At 53.9% G+C, this 20,415-nt stretch overlaps 1 protein-coding gene across 10 annotated transcripts in view; it reads left to right on the top strand.

Moving 5' to 3' along the window:
• NPHP4 (nephrocystin 4) overlaps positions 1-20,415 on the top strand; it is a 105,300-nt gene that overhangs the window by 32,869 nt on the left and 52,016 nt on the right. For all 10 annotated transcript variants that reach the window (XM_059137147.1, XM_059137155.1, XM_059137152.1 and 7 more), the window contains 3 exons: positions 2,174-2,355; positions 3,032-3,158; positions 16,458-16,640. In XM_059137147.1, coding sequence (XP_058993130.1) covers positions 2,174-2,355; positions 3,032-3,158; positions 16,458-16,640 — 492 coding nt within the window. The remainder of the gene's footprint in view (positions 1-2,173; positions 2,356-3,031; positions 3,159-16,457; positions 16,641-20,415) is intronic.

Raw genomic sequence — 20,415 nt, 5'->3', positions numbered from 1 at the left:
ATCACGAGACCCTAACGTTAGTTTCATTATATATTAAAGCAGCCTTCACTTAAAAGTATATTAAATCACCAGATGAGCATAAGGAAACCAGTAAAATAATCTGCATTTACAAAAAGCATTAGCAAGATATTTGGCTGACTCCAAGGACATGACTAGAGGTCTTAGTCATTTTATCCCCGCAGACCCGCTTTCTGTGGCAGGGGTCCCTGTCTCAGGGTCCAGTTCTGCCTGCCTACGTGACACATTGCCATAAACTCTTGGTGGTCACGGGCCACAGCTTGTCCCCACTTGGCCTTGGGACTGGTAGCTCACTTTCCTGTGTGTTCTGTGTCCAGACCCTTGCTTGGCTCCCCTCAGGCTTCAGGTGTTGGTGCAAACCTGACCACCCTGACAGGCCACCTGAGTGTGTGGCTAAGGCCACAGCCCCTTCCTCCAGCAGGCTCTGTCCAGATGTCCCCCTGCTTCCTTTCTCCCGGTGCTTGGCTGTCCCCGAGAGCACCTGCTTTCCTTACCTGGTCGTTGCTCTATCATCCGTCCCTCTGTGGAGTATCTGTACCAGGAGGACAGGGTAATGGCTGGGTTCACCGTTGCACCCGAACGAAGTGCATCAGGGTCGGCCCATCGCAGGTCTTTTGCGCTTCTTCGTGGTGACAGTGAGCGATTGTGTCAGCAGGAGCCCATCCTAGCAGTGTGTGAGGTGAGCAGGGTCTTAGTGACACATGTTCACGCACACTCATAGGTACACATGTGCACACATGCACGCACCCGCACACGTGACCGCACGCTCAAGGTAAACATGGACACGCGTGCACGCACACACATGCACGCTCACAGGTATGCACGCGCACACATGCATGCATACGCACACACTTGCATGCACACGTACATATGCACGCACGCCCACAGGTACACACGCATACATTCATGCACACACATGTACACGCACACGTACACAGTGCAACATGCTCACAGATACACACACATGCAGGCATGCTCACAGGTACACACGCGCACACATCCACGCATACGCGTGGATCGCACACACATGCACACGCACACACACATGCACACACACTCATAGGAACATACGCGCACACACGGTCATAGATACACACACGACCCTGCACACTCATAGGTACACACACGCACACACACATATGCGTGCAGTACGCTCACAGGCACACATGCACACGTGCACTCCTCGATGAGACGGGCTGGTTTTGCTCTCTGCGCATTCCTGACCAGGTAGCCGTACAAGGTCTCGTGCGAAACAGGAGCACAGAGCAGGGGCTGGCGGAGCGCTGTCCCGCTGTGGCTCCCGCCCTGCCCTTCCTACTGGGTGCGGACTGCGTGAGGGAGGAGGTGGTTTATGGTTAGCGTTGTTGGGTTTTACGTTTTCCCATAAAAGTCGCTTTACTGTGTCTCTTGACTACTTTGTCTTTAGTTGCCATCCAGCTGGCAGCTACCTGCCTGTCTCTGTCGCTCCATTTTCATTATCCCGAGACGAACAGGCGTTTGGTCTGTTCAGCGTGATTAAGGAGCAATGAAGAAAACTTGAAGATTCAGGCATCGTTTCGCCACGATCACATAATTTAATAAACAGTAGTCGCCTGGAGGACTGTCCTTGCTCATTTGTTAAAGTGCCTGTACATTTTTTTCTTAAGATGAAACACTTTAATATCCAGCGATCACTTTGGGGCAGATTCTGTGTTTATTGGTTTATGACTTACGCGTCCATACGCTCCCTCTTCCTGCTGCCCCTTCGGCCCCGAGCTTCCTCCGGAGTCTGAGTCTGGGGGCGGGCAGAGGCGCCTCAGGGGCCATGGGCTCCTGCACTGGCTCACGTTTGCTGCATCTTGGGAATTGTGCTCAGCCGTGGCAACCTGAGCACGCGTTTGAGGACTCCCCACATTTGGGGGGAAGGGCGTGTTGGGGTGGATAGCCCAGAGAAGGCCGTGCCATGTGAGGAAACCCACAGCAGCCTAGAAAATGCCCAAAGACCAGCGGTTCTTGGAGTTGCCTGTCATTTGCCTGGATGCATTCTCGCTGGGCACCCTCTGATCCGGAAATACCTGGGGTGGCCGTTATAGTTTCTTCTCTCTGCTTGCCTTTCCCCTGGGAGCCTCTGCCCTTCAGCCCAGGGGCTGACCCTGCGTGCCCTGTGCTTTCCTAGGGGGGTGTTCCGCTGGACAGCAGTGCACTGGAGATCTTGGAGCGCCGCCTGTGCGTGGGCGTGCACAACGGTCTGGGCTTCGTGCAGAGGCCGCAGGTGGTGGTGCTGGTGCCCGAGCTGGACGTGGCCTTGACACGCTCTGCCAGTTTCAGCAGGAAAGTCGGCTCCTCCTCCAAGGCCAGGTATGCTCACTAGGGTGTGATGTGTAGCCCCATGGAACAGGGAGATACGAGGGTGCGTGTAGCTGGGGGTCAAAGTGTGGTGGAGCTGTTTTTGCATGGAAAGTATGCACTCGTCCACCGGGGCTTCTGTCCTGGTGCCTCTGTTTCCTCTTGCTGACTTCTGCGCATTAGGAGCAGACCTCAGTGATGTCCCATTGGAAAAGTCCTGATGTGTGCTGTGACAGTTTGGAGTTAGCATGACAGGTGCCTCCCGCTGTGGCTGCTTGAGGTCTGAGGAGACCCTGACATGCTTTCTACCACCGACCCTGCGAGCAGGGTCACAGATGGCAGGGAACCAGCAGGCAGGAAATACTGTCGTTCTGTTCAGTCCTGTGTTCCCAAGTCAGAATCAGAGAGCGCTCCAAGGGGTGGCCCGTGTGAAGCCAGCAGAGACTGGCCCTGGAGGACGAGCCTCCCTGGAGACCTGGACATATTGGCCGTCCTTCTGACATAAGCTCTGGTGATTTGGAGCGAGTGATTGAGGCACCTAGAAAGGCTCTGGTTTGGAAGCTACCTTGGGGGCTGGACACCCAGCAGAGCTCAGCGGCATTGTTGTGGGCACAGACAGCATCCCGCGGTGGGTAGAGGGCCGTGGGAGCCCTGCCTGATCTGCCGCTGTTCCCTGTTCTTGACACAGCTCTGGAAACCAGGCTCTGGTTTTGAGAAGCCGCCTCCGACTCCCTGAGATGGTCCGTCACCCTGCGTTTGCCATCGTCTTTCAGCTGGAGTACGTGTTCAACAGCCCTCCCGGAGTGGACAGCAAGGTGAGAAGGGCCCTGGGCTCTGTGCCCCAAGGAGAAACAAAGTCGCCACCAGCGTCGCTTCTGTTAAATAACTTAGTGCAGTTGCAATCAGCTGTGTGGACAGCATGTGCGGCATGGGATCACAGAAACAGCTTCTTCCTAGTCGTAGAGCTTTGTCACAGTCATTTCCTGTCTTTCTGGTCACAGACTGTTCTGCTGGCCGACGGTAATCAGTAGCTCAGTAGGCACACATGATAGCCTTGATTCACAAATATTGCATCGGTAAGTGTTTAAAGAATGAGTCTACTTTAATGTAGTTTTCATATGATCCTTAGTAAAGCTTGAATCTGCACAAGTGATACATGTTTTCTTACCGTGACCTTGGTGTGTCTGTATCATAACTAAGTAAGAGTCTGTACGGTTCACTTGGAAGAAGACAGAAGACCCTTGAGTGACACAGGTTTGAACTGCACAGGGCCATTACAACCAAAAAAGATTTTCTTGGTAAATACAGTATGTAAGTGTGTTTTTTCCTTATGATTTTCCTTAATGGCATTTTCTTTCTTCCAGTTGGTTTTATTATAAGAACACAGCATATAACACTTACTACTTACGAAACGTGTTCGTCGACTGTTCCTGCTACTGGCCAGTCTTCTGGCCAGACTGTAGCTGTTAGGAGTTACGTTTTGGAAGAGTCGAAAGTTACTGCAGGCGTTGGATGGCGCGGGGGTTGGAGTCCCTCCGCCCCATGTTACTTGGGACTCAGCATGTAGCACAGAGGCGACGTTCACATCACTGATGGGGCCGCTTTGGAAACTTCAAATCAGGCTGTACTTAAGATTTGGTCTTCTGTTTCCAAAAGCAGATGTCAATTTAACATGTCGATTTGAAATAAAAGGATGACAAGGCACCTGCCTGAGGACCGGTTGGCCAGCGTCGTGGCGCTGCTGCTGGGGGGCCAGGGCTGAGGACGGTCTTGGGGCAAGCCTTAGGAGGGGGAAGGCGGTGCCAAGCGGAGGTGCTGTTCTGTGTTCTCATCTGCCCTCTGCCGTGCACAGCTCAGGGCGGCACAATCCGGAGTCCCGAGCAGGTGAGCAGGTCCAGGGGCAGCCGTCCTGACTGTGCCCGAGCAGCGGCCACCATCGTCGCAGTCAGGCTGTCGTTCGCAGCTCCGCTCTTCTTTATTTACTACCAGACAAGGCAGCCGGATGTGGCCGTGTGAGCGCGTGTGGCGGCATGGGGTGGGCGCCCCGGGCTTGAGGGGACCATATCAGGAGGGAGGGACTCCGGGGCCGGCACCCAGGGCTGCCCGGGGAAGGAGACAGGGAGGAGTTGGCCCAGCTGCCTGTGGGCCTGGCGCCCCCGGGTCTCGCGTCCGTGGGGAGAGTTCCCTCCGAACGCTAGATTACAGTTTGCCCACATTACGGGGTCTGTACGTGGAAACTGATGGGTCACGTGACGCTCTGTTATTTGTTCGCCCTTCCCGGAAACACTTACCCAATGCAGGTGGCTTTGCCACGTGTTGCAGCTTCATGGAGCTTTTGGAAGGCGGCGTGTTCTTTGTGGCGTGGAGGTCTCTCCTGACACAGGATGTTGGATGCCGTGGTGTGGCCATCGGTTGTGCTTTCTTCAGTGCAGCCACGAGGGGGTGGTCCGCACAGACGCCTGCTGTGTGCGTGGAGCAGCAGGGGGCTGCGCACCCCGGGGTTAGGCCTGAGTCGGATGGGTGTCCACGTTGGAGGGGAGGGCGCAGGGGCGCTCCTGGCCCTTGTCCTTCCCCAGGAGTATCCGTGAGTCGGGGGTGTGGCCTGGGTTATGGGGGACAGCCGCAGCCAGCACGGCCCGGGTTCCTCTGCGGGCGGTCACGGAGCACGTGCTTCACTGGCTTCCCGCCTCTGCGTGTCTTTCTCCCTTCCTGTCCCTGTGAGAGAGCTTCTCCTGGTGGGCACTTCACAGGTAAACTGAGGCAGACTGCATAGGAAAATGAACCAGCTAGCTCAGCCAGCTGCGTGCATAGTCCTGTTTGGTCCACACCATCTCCTACAACCCGTTCTGATTTATTTTGAGGCAAATTCCAGTCGTCGTCTGCTGTGATGACTGTGGACGTTGTGGCACGTATGATCTTTTCTTCTTTTAACTTTTTTATTATGGAAAATTTCAAATATGAAGGGAGAGAGAAGCCTGGACCTGGCGGGGTGCCTGCCTCCACCCCTCCGCCCCCTGTCCCTTGGCCCCTGTCACTCGGTCCTTGACAGCCCGTCACTGCCTCTGTGAGCGGTCCACACGTGTCCCCGGACGATGGGGCTGCTGCCGCAGTGCCCTGGTCACACCGGAAGACTGAGGCAGATTGTCCGCTGCCGCCCAGTGTCCAGTCGGCCTGCGCACCCATTTCTCAAGTACTTTACAGAATCAGAAGTAGAAGAGCCGAAAACATAAATGTGTTTTTCTTTGGGAAATGATTTCTGGGCCAGGTCTTCCGCACAAGGGGAGCCGTCGCGTTCTCCCTCACGGATGCCGCCTCTGTTGCCGAGACCTGTTCTCAAGATGTATTCCCTAGGTCTCGTGTCCTGATGCGTGAAGTAACAGAATGGGCCTGTGGCACCGGCGTGTCAGACCAGGAGTCAGAGGCTTCTGTCTCCTGAGGCCCCTTGTGAGGCTCGCCCCTGCAAGTGGCAGATGGGGAGAAACCGCCGGGCTGAGAGGGTTTCCTGTTTCCGAGTTTCCAGTCACCTGAGTCCGAGAGCAGTTTCTGGGTCCTGAGTATTTTGGTCATGCAAAACAGACTAGAAAGACTGAGAAGACACGCTCCTTGTTGGTAATCTGTTGTGACGTCTGCACACCTTTTAGTTAGCCGGAACAGCTAAAGCCCTTTGTCGTTTGTCTCTGGCTTTGCTGCCAAGAGCCAAAGGAAGCCCTTCTCCCCTCTGGGAGGTGGGGTACGTGGGGGCAGTGTGCTCGCGTGTGGGGGCGGTGTGCCCGTATCGGGCGGCCTGTTTGCAGAGAGGTGTGGGCTCCCTTAGTGCTGGCTGATGGTAACGTTGACAAAGCAGACGCCCTCGATCGTGAGAGAATGACAGAATGAAGGCAGCTGTGAAAACAACCAGACCCAGAGTCTTCGGTGCCTTTTTAGATGAGAAATAAGTGCAGATCCCCAGGGGCCTGCCAGGGGATAACACAGTCCTTTTCGTGGAGTCACATAGCAAAATAACTTCCAGATCTCTAGAAGGTAAATGTTAGCTCATTTATTATTTATGTATGTTCTAATGTTCTCTGACAAAACAAGCCCGTATAACAAAAGTCAGAGTGTTTGCCAGGTGCCTGGTCCTCAGAGCCGAGTATTTTGATGTTCTGTATTTGGCACATGAATATTATGCCCTGATTTATTCTGAAAATGATGTACATTTCAACATTTAGAACTTGGAAATACAAAAGTCTTGAGGGTTTTCTGGAATTTTCTGAGGATAACCTGGCTGGTCCCCTGGAGCACGCTGGCCTCCAGACCGCATGGCCGCCTTTCCACCTGGTCAGCCCAGGCTCTGGCCTCATTTCCTGGAGCCAGCGGGGCTGAGTGCCCCCGCACATGTGGGTGGACGCTGACGGAGAGGGGGTCTGCGGCCGAGTCTTCTGCTTTGTCCTGAATGTTGGGCTCCCCTTACGGCTTTAGGAAAGATATCAACTTACTCACTTTTTGAAAATTGTTTTTTTGGTTTGCTTTTTCAAAAATATTTTATTTTACTAAGAAATTCACACAGCCTAAAACAGTTTTAAAGGGTATAGTGCAGTGGCTTTCTCACTTTTTTCCCCCTGATGTCTTTTCTTTCTCGTGGAAACAACGCACGTATCACAAACTTTTCCATCTTAACTCTTCTCGAGCACACAGTTCTGTGGCATCGAGTGCGTTCACATGTGTTGTGGGGCCGTCATCTCGTCCATCCCCAGAAGGCACGTCCTGTGAAATCATACAGTATTTGTCCTTTCGTGGCTGGTTTCTTTCACTCGGACTTACATGCTCAGGGCCCTTTCACCGTGTGCCATGTTGGAGAACCACCCTCCTTCTCAAGGCTGAAGATGGCTGTCTCGTGCGTCGGAGTTCTGCGCGTCTGGCCGTCGGTGGCTGGGCCAGAGTGGCTTCCCCATCCCAGATGCTGTGGATAACGCTAACACGGACACGTGCACACACGTATCCCTTCGAGACCCTCCGCTCGGCCCTCCTGGGCAGCGGAAGCAGAATTGTTGGCTCATGTGGTCATTGTATTTTTCGTGGTTTGAGGAGCCCCACACTGGTTTACACAGTGGCCACATCCATTTATGTTCCCACCGACTGCACGAGGGTTCTGCTTCCTCTGCAGCCTCACCAGCCCTCGCTGTTTGGCTTTGTTGAAAACGGTGTGTGAATGGGGTGAGATGGTGTCGCGCTGTGGTTTGGATTTGTCTCTGTGGCGGTCAGTGCCGCCGCGCACCTTGTCGCCAGCTTGCTGGCATGTATCTTCGTTGGGGGAGTGTCTGCCCGAGTCCTTTGCCTGGTTTTGGGTCGGGTGGTTTGTTGCTTGTTGCAGGGTTCAGGACTTCTCTCCGTGTTCTGGGTGTTACTCTTTTATCAGATAATGTGGTTTGCAAATTTCTTTTTTCATGTTACTGTGGGTGGGCTTCTCCAGCTAATTAATAAAGCGCTCTGGGGCAAGTCTTTGTGGACACACGTTTTCACTTCTTGTTGCCGAGGGCCGTGGGCCCATGTTCCGGGTCCTCAGTAGATCCACGCTGCCTTTCCAAGCACAGCCTTTTTCTCCTAAGTGTTTGCGCTGCGGCTGTCTGTGAAGGACGGCTGTTCCACGCCTCACCAGCTTCTGGTTTTGTCTGTCTTTTTAGCTTCAGCCTTTCTCCTGGGTGTGAACATGGTTCTAATTCGCCTTTCCCTGATGACCAGGCATGAGTACGTGTTCTGTGCTTGTCGGCCTTCTCTACTCGTCCTTCGTGATGTGTCCGGGCCAGTGTTTTGGTTTGTGTGTCTTTTTATTATTGGGTAGATGGGAGTTCCTTTCATATATTTTTGCCATAAATCTTGCATCAAATACATAGTTTGCGAATATTTTTCCGCAACCTCTCACTTGCCTTTCCATATTCTTAATGTTATTCTTGAAGAAAAGAAAAGGCATAGTAGGACTTTGCATAATTTCTTTAAAAACGCTTTGTTTGGGCATGATTTCAGACTTATAGACAAGTCACAGAAATAGCGGGACTACTGGTCTACGCCTCGCCAGATGCATGGGTTCATACCCGCCACATCGATTTGTCTCGACTTGCTGGTTCGTGTCTGCTTTTCTGTGTCCTCCGTATGCACACGCAGGTCCACGTGTGTATTTTTTGCAGACATCATGGCCCCTGACCCCAGATGCTTCAACGTGCATTTCCGAAGGCGGGGTGCCCTTCCGTGGGTGCAGACCGCAGCCTGCCAGGCTCAGCAGCGAGTGGGGGCGTAATCTCCACTGTAGTCCGGGCCTGCTGGTGACCCCGCGTGTCCTGATGGCCTTGCTCTCCAGGGCCGGGCACGAGGTGGTAGAGTTCCTGCCTCTGGGGCCGCCTCTGGTCTGGAGCAGCTCCACAGCCTTCCTTTGGCTTTCCTGATTTTTTTTTTTATAGGAATAGTTTCCTTCCTTTTAGAAATTAATTTTTTTTTTTTTTTTTTTTTTTTTTTTTTTTAGTTTCAGAGGTAGTCCGTGATTCATGGTTGCCTGTAACACCCAGTGCCCATCACAGCACGTGCCCTCCTCTTTGCCCATCACCCGTTACCCCTCCCCTCCCCACTTCCCTCCAGCAGCCCTCAGCTTGTTTCCCATGGTTAAGAGTCTCTTAGGGTTTGTCTCTCTGATTTTGTCTTATTTTATTTTTCCCTCCCTTCCCCTGTGAAACTCTGTCTTGTTTCTTAAATTCCACATATGAGTGAGGCCATATGATAATTGTCTTTTTCTGACTGACTTATTTCACTCAGCACATCCATGTCAATGCAAATGGTGGGTATCCATCCTTTCTGACGGCTGACTTTCCCCTGTGTATGTGTCTGGACCGCGTCTTCTTCATCCGTTCTTCTGTTGATGGACATCTAGGTTCTTTCTGGGTTTGGCTGTTGTGGACATTGCTGCTATAGACATTCGGGTACATGTGCCCCTTCAGATAACGACATTTGTATCTTTAGGGTAAATACCCAGTAGTGTGACTGCTGGGTCGTAGGGTAGCTCTATTTTCAACTCTCTGAGGAACCTCCATGCTGTTTTCCAGAGCGGCTGCACCAGCTTGCATTCCCACCGACAGTGTGGAAGGGTTCCCCTTTCTCCGCATCCTCGCCAACATCTGTTGTTTCCTGACTTGTTAATTTTAGCCATTCTGACTGGTGTGAGGTGGGATCTCACTATGTTTTTGATTTGTATTTCCCTGATGCCGAGTGACGTGGAGTGTCTGTTGGCCATCTGGATGTCTTCTTTGCAGAAATGTCTGTTCATGTCCTCTGCCCATTTCTTGACTGGACTGTTTTTTTGGGGTTTTGGCAAGTTCTGTATAGATTTTGGTAGAAACATTTGAAAGCGTGTGTTCCTCCTGTTGGATTTGGTGACGGTTCCTCCTGATGGCGTCAGCGTCTGCGGCCCAGCTGGGACACAGCAGTGGGGTGGGTGTGTCCCTCAGGGTCCCCCGTCGGAGGGGTGTGCTGTCCCTCCGGTCCAGTTGGCCTGCTTAGTTTGGTCAGGTGTTGTGTGATGTCACCACTGGACGGTTACTGCTTTTGCCCTTGCGGCTAGGAGGCAGTCCATGGGGAGACCCTGGCAGGCCCTCCCCTCACCGTCTCTAGTTGGCCTCCGTTGCCGCCGCCTCAGAGTGAGGATTCCAGCTCCACGTTGGGTTAGACTCAAGGACACCTTTAAAAAAACAACAAAAAAAGAAGAACAACCTGCTCTCCCTGATTATTTCAGTGCTCACATTGGGTAGATGTGAGCTGTCCACAGTCCTTCCAGGCTGTGTCCTCTGTCCCGTTGGTTTCTTGCATTCTGGTGGAGCGGGATGCCCCGGGCTCAGCCGGCACCCTCCCCGCTCCAGCCCCGACATCGGTCGTCCTGGGAGGAGCTGGGCTTTCCCACCTCTGCCTTGTACTCGATAAACTTTTTCTTTGAGAAAAGTTTCAGATTTACGGAAAAACTGTGTAGATGATCCGAGATCCCACGCACCCGTCCCCAGTTCCGTGGCTGTTAGCCGCATTACTGCGGCACATCTGTCACAACTGATGAAGCAGTATTAATAAATGGTTACCGACTTAAGTCCGTGGTTTAGTTGAATTTCCTTTCCTAAAGTCCTTCTCGGTTCCAGGACCCCACCTGGGATGCTACACGTCAGGTAGTCATCGGGTCTTATGCGCCTCTGGACCGTGATAGTTTCTCAGATTTTCCTTGTTTTTGATGAGCCCTGGTTCTTTTTATTCATTTATTTTGATTTTTTAATTTACAAAAAAGATGTCTGTATGTATTTGAGAGAGAGAGGTGGGAGGAGGGGCAGAGGGAGAGAGTCTCCTGCAGACTTCCCTCTGAGCGTGGAGCCTGATGTGGGCCAGGTCCCGGGACCCTGAGATCGTGCCCTGAGTCAAAATCAAGAGCAGGTTTCTTAACTGCCTGAGTCACCTGGGCAGTCCAGCCCTGGTTCCTTTAAAGGGGATGCGTCCATGTCCGGATCTGGGTGCTAGGTGTGTCTTCATCCCCCAACTCTGGTTTCGGTGGACAGAGCTGGGAAACTCACCTGTGGAGACACGCAGGCACACATATGTGCACATGTGAGCACACACGTGTACACACTCCGTGTGCACAGACCCGGCGTAGGCCTGGAGATCTTGCCGACCGCAGGCCATCTGGCGGGGCTCTCCAGCCTCCGTCGGCATGTGGGCCTCCCTCCTCCCCCGCACGTCAGCCCCCGTGCAGGCTCACCCCACCAACACTGCCGAGAGAGGCGGGTCTCCCAGCTCGAGTTCAGGACTCTGGAAGAGTCTCAGAGCCCGTCGGCCTTGCCCCGGCAAGGTGGCCCTGCTGCTCACTCTGGCCGCACTTCAGCTGTGTGGTTAATTCCCCTCCTGTCCTTAGTGATTTAGTTTCCGTTTGTGAATGTGTAGGACACTTATATGCTTTTAAAAGTAAAAGTTCTGCCAAGAGGTGGTTTCAGAAGACCATTGCTCCCTCTGTGTCCCTGTCGCTTCCGCTGCCCCAGCCCCAGGTGGGGACCAGGGCCGTCGCCCCCGGGCTGCTGTGCGTGGGTGGGTGCAAGGGCATGCGCGTGTGTGTTCTTGGCTCCCGTTCAGCGTGCGGGGGGCTGACTCCGCGTGTGTCCCCGCTGTCACACCAGGCCTGCCACAGATCGCTTCGCCCTCCTCCGGCTGCCTTCACTCCATCATGCTGCGCGGTTCATGGTTTTCCCGCGTTTGCAGAGCTCGGCCGTTGGTGGGGCCTCGCCGCTGGACGCAGTGCAGGGGCTGCTGTGTGCGCGCTTGCCGGCCTTGCGCCACGTGCCCAGGAGGGCTTGCTGCACCGAGGGCCGGGGGTGGCCCTTGCCGGCCGTGGTGTTTCGGGCTCTGGGGTCTGCTGCTTGGGGCGGGGGCGAAGCGGCATTGCAGTGAGTGACCGTGTGGCGGTTTGCGGGTTCACCCGCCTTCCTGGCGTGCACTCGCGGGTCCTCATGTGCTGTGCTCTCGGTGAGGGAGGGCGTCGCGCTCTCGGCGCGTGTGTGGAGGCCTTCTCCCTCCCACTTGGCCGTCTGCCTTTTCACCCACACGCCTGTTTCTGGCCACATCCTCCTCTGCTCTGGCGGCTGTGATGAAATGCCTGTGAGCTCAGACACGTAGCCCTCCCGGTGCTGGGCCTGAAGTCCAAGGTCACAGGCTGCAGGTTTCGTTCCTAGTGAGGCCAGACCTTGCAGCCGTTGCCCTGGTGTGTGTGTGCGCGTGTGCGTGCATTGCATGTGTGTATGCATGTGTGTATGTGGGTTGACCTGTGGGGGACCAGCCCTGAGGACTGGAGGGCCGTGCCTGCAGGAAGGACACCAGGCCACCAAGCCTGAGCCCTGTCATCAAGGACACTGTCGGACCCAGGCGGAGAAGGGGAGAAGCGGAACAAGGCAAGGGGCAGGTTTTCCTGAGGAAGCAGGTGCACGTGCAAAGGCCACTGGGCTCCGCAGTCCATCTCTGGAGGCCCGGAGGCCACACGCCTGTAACCCTCTCCAGGCATAGCTCCAAGCTCAGGGCCGTTTCGTCTTTGCTTCTCTAATTCACTGTCAAGTGATCACCTTTATTGCTGAGGACCAAAGTGCTATGACCTTTTTAGCCAGGATGAAGCATTGTCCCACGTTATGGTGCTTTCTTCAGACCACGCTCCCGCTCGTCACCGCTCGTGAGTATGTTTGCACGTACTCCACTCAGTAGAATGAAATGACTCTACCTTTTGTCCAATGCTTGCTGTGCCTTTGGATGGCCCGTACTGTCATACACGGGCAGATTAAGTGAGTAATTATGTGTCGTTGGGTTTCCTTTTGCACCGCGAAAGGTGCTTTTGCATCAGCCTGCAGCCGCCGCCGCGTTCCCTGTCCGTCTGCTTTACAAGCGGCTCCGGTGTCTAACTCACCGCTGTCTGGAAGGATGACTTTGGGCTGTGATGCCTGTCCCGTGAGTCTTTGCTTTGTGCGGTGGCATCACCCAGGCCCTGGGGGCCTGTCTCTCTCCTGACCCCTCACCTGGCAGGCTCTCGGGCCTTGTGCAGTGCGCTGCAGTGGCCAAGGACACGAGTAACCTGGAGCCGGCCTTGTTCCTTGCCGGCCGTCGAGCTCTGGCTGCTCTCACGTGCCCATCAGTCATGTGGGCAGATGCCTGCCCCTCTGCAGGACAGGCCTCGGTCCCCGCTGCTCGCACTCGTGGTGGGCGTTCTTGGATGCGCCTGCACCCAGCCCGGGGCTGGCTTCCGTCCGGAGGCTTCAGGGGGAGATCCCCGCTGCCTCTTGCAGGTTTTGGCAGCTGCGGTCCCCCCGGGCTCACAGCCATGTCGCTGCAGCTTCCGCCTGCACATGGCCTCCGTCTGTCTCTCAGTCTCCTCTCTCTGTCCTGCTTTGTCAGGACACTGGTCGTTGGATTTGGGGCTCACCTGGATGATCTAGAGCTCCTAATCTCATAAGACTTAGTTACATCTGTATGGACCCTTTTTCCAAATCACGTCACAGTCGCAGCGTCCAGGGCTTAGGCTGGGTACCTGCCTTTCTGAAGCTGCGTGGAGCCCCCACAGGGAGCCGGGTTACAGCGTTCCCATCAGGGCTGTCTGTTGGGCTCTGCTCGGGGCATGTGGTGTGGCCCTTCTGTTCCCCAAACCCGGCTTACGCTCCAGTGTGCTCCTTCAGCCTCTTGTTTGCGGTTACCATTAAAAGTCTAAATGGGGAACAATTCAATGGTTTTCTCCCCCCCCTTTTTTTTCGTGAATGCAAACCCAGCTGGACAGAAGATGTTATGAAGTAACTGACTTTATCTCAACCACTAGACTTCACCAGCAGGAGGAGCCTTGTCACGCTGACCAGTCAAATAGGTGCTTGGATGCACCTGACCTCCTCAGAGCTGGGTGCCAGGCTGGGGGGATCCGAGGCGCAGGGCTGGGCAGGTTCTCGCCTGCAAGTGTCAGCCCGGCCTGGTGGAAGAGAGCACAGGCTAAGATATGGCACCTGCATTGCCCACAAGCCCTAACTGTTGCAGAAATCTTTGCAAAGGAATTATCAGTGACTCGCGGACCGTCTCTTCTTGTTGGAGCTGTTAGAGATGAAGGGGAGGCGGATATGTGTGTAACCCACAGGTACTCCGCATGGGGAGGGCTGTTATCGATCAAGAACTAGGAAACCAAAGGAACTGTGAAATTGGAAGACTGCGTATCAGAATCACCTAATTTGAAAGATTACACTAGAAGGACTGGCACAAACAGCATGACAACTTGGATACATATTTTACTTTTGATCCCATAATAACCTGGGTCTTTTTAAAAAAAATATTTTATTTATTTATTTGACAGAGATCACAGGTAGGCAGAGAGGCAGGCGGGGTTGGGAAAGCAGGCTCACCGCCGAGCAGAGAGCCCGATGCGGGGCTCAGTCCCAGGACCCTGGGATCATGACCCGAGCCGAAGGCAGAGGCTTTAACCCACTGAGCCACCTAGGCACCCCTAACCTGGGTCTTATAAGGAGATGGCTGTATACAAAAGTAGTCTAGCAATGTTGGAATTTGCAGAGTGTTTTTTAGTGGCCAGTTTTGCTAATACAATTATAGTGATTTTTAAAAAAAAATTTTATTTATTTGAGAGAAAGAGCACGAGAGCTGAAGGCAGGTGTTTAACAGACTGAGCCGCCCAGGTGCCCCCAGAGATGTTGTTTTTAAAGAGCAGTGGACTTAGAGTCCCCTTGTTGTCCTCTGACCGTTTGATGTCACCGCCGTCAGCTAGTGCGGTGGGGAGCGGCAGGGTTGTCTGCACCCCTGACGCGTTTCGGACATGCTGGGCAGGGTCACACGCGTAGGCGTCTTACTTTGCCAGTTCTTCGTGCCTCCGGGATGTTCTCACTGAGCTGGCAGGGTGGCCGGTAGCCTAGCTCGTGATCGGAAGTTGGGCTCAGAACAGGCCCCACAGAAGTGAGGTTGGTCCACTTATGATGGGGCCTCAGGAAGAGACATTGATTCCGGGCCAGACGCTGACTCTGGACCCGCATCCCGTATGACTGAGGATGTGTTTGGGCAGAGGAACATTCTGGACAGCCCGACCAGGGTGAGACAAGTGTGCTTCCTTTCCCGTGTTGAGTGCTGCGCACACATCCCCTCGGCTACGGTGGGCCCAGCTGACTGTGGAGCTGTGTGCATGTGTGCATGCTCCAGCCAGAGTCCTTCCGTGTGCGTGTGTGACAATGTCATGCGGACCTGAGTGCCGTCATGTCCTGGCTGTGACAAGCAGGTGGGGTCTGTTGGGAGCCCCAGCTCCTCTGCCAGAGCCTGGCGTTCTCCTGTGGCTTCCAACATGGCTCCCCTGCGGGCTCCCCTCCGCTTTCCTCTCCTTGGGGACGATGCAGGCTTCCCTTCCTTCCAGGAGCGAACGCCCCTCCTTGTAGGCTCCCCTTGCCCATGGCCCAAATGGGGAGGGCTGCCTGGCTCAGCAGATGAGGCTGGTGGTCGGGAACACACGGGGTCACCCCATTCCTCTGCTGTCCCCATTGCGGAGGGGAGCAGACCGCTCGCTGCTGCCCACGAGGAGGGCGTTCGGAGCGCTGTGCCTGTGCTCCAGGGACTGCCTACCGCCTTCAGGTTTTTGTCTTCCTGCCCTACCACCGGCACCAGGCAGTGGCAGAGGCGGGGGTGGCTCCTGCCCTGGGCTGGACAGTTTCAGTGTGACTCTGGTTGGGGCCTGTGCCCTGGGGCTGGACAGTGCCTTCCTGGGCTCCCTGTCCATCCCGCTTGCCGAGTGCCCCGTGGCCTCCAGCCCAGAGCGGGCCTTCCCGGAGCCCTGACGAGCTGCCTCCCGCGGAGCCTGGGGCTCCTGCCTGTTGGGGGCTTGGCCAGAGCTGGGGTGTCTGACGGCGCCCATTCCCGCCGCTAGTCTCACTGCCCAGCTGAGCAGGCGTTCCAGGCCTGGAGTGTGGCTTTATTTTTAATTTGGAGTGGACGCATGAAGGTGGTGCCATTAGGACACGCTGAGTCAAGCCCAAAGCCTGTCCTCAATCCCGGCTTTTCCTTGGTGCCTTCATTGGCTTCACGCCCAGTAAAAGAGAAGGCGGAGGAAGGAAGGCCCAGAAAATCGGGCCTGGCTGGTTTCCCAGGCACACACAGTCGCATACGTGAAATGTACCGTTCGTTATGAGCAGAAACGGAGCTGGAGAAAACACGCGGGAATGATCGCAGACGGAATGTCCGTGGGCACCCTGCGTTGTCACTAACACCAGGTGTCATTCCCAGTGTTTTCCTAGTAGCGGTCAGCCGAGCAGGTGCGGGCGAGGAGCAGCATGCTCACAGAGCCACACCGAGAGCCCCAGGGGAACAGGCAGGGTTAGCAGGGCGGTGTCGTCTTGAGAAGAGAGGCCGCTGCTGCCTTGAGCCGGAAGGGAGATCCCTAGAGGAGCGCTTGGCGGGCGGGGGTCTCAAGGTGGGCAGCTGCTCCCGTGCCCTCCGAGCTTCTGTGCGTGCCCTCCTGCCCTGGTTCCTTCTGCGTGACCCTGCCTGGCTGCACTGCTCCCTCCTGACATCTGCAAGGTGGGTCTGGTGGAAGTCAGGCACCGACACCATTTCCCTTGTAGGTGGCCTCCATCCCCTCTCTGTCCGGTGTGGCGTGTATGCACACGATTCGCTGGGCTGTGTGGAACCCCATGCTGGAAGCCGGCTCCGGGAAGGTGACCTTACCTCTGCAGGGTGGGATCCGGCCCAACCCTTCGCACCGTCTGGTCTATAAAGTGCCCCCTGCCAGCAGGAGCTCCGAAGAGGTAAGTGGTTCAGATGCTCCGTAAGTGTGAGACTTTGCCCCTGAGCTTCTGGCAAGTTCATACGTTTTCAAAACCAGAGGTTATGTCATGAGCAGATTTTTCTTTCTTAATTTTTATTTTTTTATTTGACAGAGAGAGATAACACAAGTAGGCAGAGCAGCAGGCAGAGGGAGAGGAGGAAGCAGGTTCCCTGCTGAGCAGAGAGCCCGATGTGGGGCTCAATCCCAGGACCCTGAGACCATGACCTGAGCCGAAGGCAGACGCTTAACCTGCTGAGCCACCCAGGCTCCCCATGAGCAGAATTTTTTCATGTCACGGATGTGCCCTTAAGGGACGAGCGTAATTGCTGAGTCCCGGTCACCTGTGAACTTAGGCTTAGGACATCCCCGTTCACACATCAGTCTTGCAAGATGGCCTGAGAGCCTGTGACTTTCATTTGTACGCACTGTGCAAACAGGGTGCGCTTCTGTGCTGTGTGTGTACACATGGGGGGTGGGCCTTGTGGGAGGCGGAGGCTGTGGTTGGTGCCGGGCACTGGGCGTCCAGCTGGGTTCGTCTCCATGACTGGTTTCTCGTGCCTGCTGGCCCCTAGCGCCTTCCAGCTTTGCACGGAGGGCAAGCCACAGCTGAAAATCCATGTTGGGAATAAAGTTCTCTCTGAACCCTGGCAGAGAAGACAGGTAAAGGGGGCGGGGCCAGGGTGTGCGAGGGGTCTCCTCCCTCGGCCTCCCTGCCCGCTGACAGCCTTGCAGGATGGGTAGCAGGGATCCAGGGAGCCGCAGGTGTTGTGGGAAAGCGCTGCTGGTGACGGAAGCCCATCCTGATGCAGTGTCACCCAGTGTCGTCTCATGTTTCCCAGTGTCACCCTGTGTCACACCATGTCACCTGGTGCTGCCCTGTGTGGCACAGGAGTGCTTGGACCTGCCCACGCTCCTGAACTGCCCGGCCTGTCTCAGCAGTGCGGCGAGTCTCATTTTCCTTAGGTGCAGGGACCGTCCCCAGCCCTCAGTGAGTCATCCATGTGCTGACTCTAACGACAAACGTTACTTTTGGTGTTGCTGTTTATGATGTGGGCAGTGCTCTGGGGACCTGGATGAGGAATGGCTGATTGTGCAGCTTTTCTCCCTATGGGGACGTCTCGTTGTGGGACCCGCTTGCTGCGCTCCCCCACGGACTAGTCTGGGCCCTTATATAAAACCGCCATTAGAGTTCCTGAAGCCGTTGCCTCTCTCTCCCCGTCTTGGTATGTACGTATGTATGTGTTTAAATAAGTATTTATTTTATTTAATTTTAGCCTTGGCATGCCACGACATTCCCTTCACTTTCTGAGCGCGTAAACCGTATTGGAGGATGTGGAGAGCTTGACTATCTCGAGGACAGAAATGTACCAAATACTGCCGTTTTTAACAAGGGATATCATTTCTAATTCTCAACCTCAGTGCTGCTCACAGTCCGGGCCGTAATTCTTTGCTGTGGGGATTGCCCTGCGCACCGGGGGACATCCATCCCCAGCTGGAGGCCCGTGGCGGGTGTGCACCTGTGACACCCTGAGCTGTCGGCAGACATCGCCAAACGTTTCCTGGGGAATGGCCCCTGGCTGAGACCACTAGGCTAAACATCTACAACTAACTAAAATAATGAACAAACCTAGTCACAAGTATAATTCCGCTTCCTCCTCTGCTTCTTCCTGCCTTGGTCTCCTCCAGCAGGGCCGGCCTCTGTCCAGGCAGAAGGCGTGGAGCCCAGCTGTGCTCCTGCACCGGCTCATTCTGTCTCACTCGTCCTTTCAGTGAACATTTACCAAGCTCCTCTGTCTACCCAGGAACACTGGCCCCGATCCTGTGAACTTACCCTTGAGGGGAAGTGGTAGATACTGATCAGAGGGAAATACAAATATTAGAGATACCCCATAAGTTTTGGCTAAGTGGATGTGGGGGCTGATGTTATGATTATTTCGATGCTATTTCCTGTGTAGGTAAGTAGTGTGGTATGTTGTGTTTTCTTTCTTAAACAACTCTTGTGTTTTTCCTTTGACCAAGTAATTGTCTTTTAAAAAACATTTATATCTCTGGAGTCAGCCACTTTCAGCTCTCGGCTGTGATTGACGGTGTTTCTTTGTTTCCAGACATTATGCTTCTACTGCTGTTTCTTAGTTTCTCAATTTTAGACATTATGTGTTGACTACCAATAATGATAGGTGAGAACTTCAGCTCTCTGATACGCTCCCGCACCCTTTAAAGAAACCACTCTGTTCCACTGCGCGGCCTTGGATTCAGGGACTGTTGCCAGGAGTGTGCAGCGCAGTGGGGTCTGGCTAGAGGACTGTAAAGCCCCAGGGAACTGGACAGGCCTGGGGAGGCCATGGAGAGGGAGGGGCTTGGGAAGCAACCCCATGCCGCTGTGTAAGAAATGCTGGGTTCACCCCCCGGCTGCATGTGTCTGAGTCTGACCTTGAAGCACCATACCAGAGACCCTGAGAACTGACTGTGGATAGACTGCCAGCCCCGGCCCAGAGTTGCAGGGTGGATCACATGCAGGAGGGATCTGGATAGCACTGTGTGGGTTTGACAACCTGTAGAAAACCGGTTGGAAACTGTGGCCTGGACCCACTGGGCTGATTCCTGATGACACAAAAATATCAACGTACTCCACAGGCTTTAAATGAGACTCAGAGTCTCCTGACATAATATTCAAAATATCTGTGATGAAATCTAAGTTTAATTGACATGCAAAGAACCAGGAAAATCTCAGCTTTCAGAGAAAAGACACTCAACAGACACCAAAACATTCCATGCAAACGCTAATCAAAAGAAAACAGGAGTGGTTGTATCAACACCAGACAGAGTGGACTTTGGAGCAAAGGAAATTTCTAGGAATTAAGGATATTACAGATGATAAAAGAGGCAATTCACCAAGAAGACATGGCAGTCCTAAATGTGTGTGCATCTAACACAGAACTTCAAAATACATAAAGCAGAAATGAGTCGTAGAAGTGAAAGGGCCAACAGACAAGTTACTGGTCATGGTTGGAGACTCTGGCGTCCTCTGAGCAAACCAGGGAACACGGAGAGAATCACCGAGGACACGGAAGAACCAGACGACATCGCGAACTGTGTGGATTGACATGACGTCTGTAGAGCCCCACGCCTGATGGCAGCAGAGCACACATTCTTGTCCAGCGCACAGGGAACACACAGGTAGACCACATCCTGGGCCATAAAACTTTCATAATTTCTAAGGAATTGTATTATTCAGGGTATGTTCCGAGTTCACAATAGAATTAAACCAGAAGTCAATAACAAAGATAAGAGTAAAAAGTACAGGCACTTGGAAAGCAAAGGATACATTTCTAAATAATCCCTAACTCAAAGAGGAAGCCTCAGGAAGAGATAGAGGAGGTTTTGGACTGAACGAAAAGGAAAATACATTAAATACATTAAAAGGTGGAGAATGCAGCTGTCGTGTGCTTCCAGGGAAATTGATAGCATGTATGTATGTATTAGAACAGAAGAATGGTCTCCATTCAGTAATCTTCTCTTCCACCAGTAGGAGCAAGAGAAAGAACAACAAAATAACCTGAAAGCCAGTGGAAGAAAGTTGGGAATAAGGATGAAGAGCAGAAACAAATGAACTCAAAAACAGACAGTATAGAGACCACAGAGAACAAAAATAGAGAAAAATCAATGACGCCAAAAGCTGATTCTTTGAAATGATCAATAAAACTGATAAATGTCCAGCAAGAGAGCTACAACAAGGACCCAAATTGCTGGTGTTA

The sequence above is a fragment of the Mustela lutreola genome, chromosome 10 (assembly GCF_030435805.1).
Source record: "Mustela lutreola isolate mMusLut2 chromosome 10, mMusLut2.pri, whole genome shotgun sequence".
Lineage (NCBI taxonomy): Eukaryota > Metazoa > Chordata > Mammalia > Carnivora > Mustelidae > Mustela > Mustela lutreola.
The sequence above is the reverse complement of the archived record's forward strand: the minus strand, read 5'-3'. Positions and strand labels throughout refer to the sequence as shown.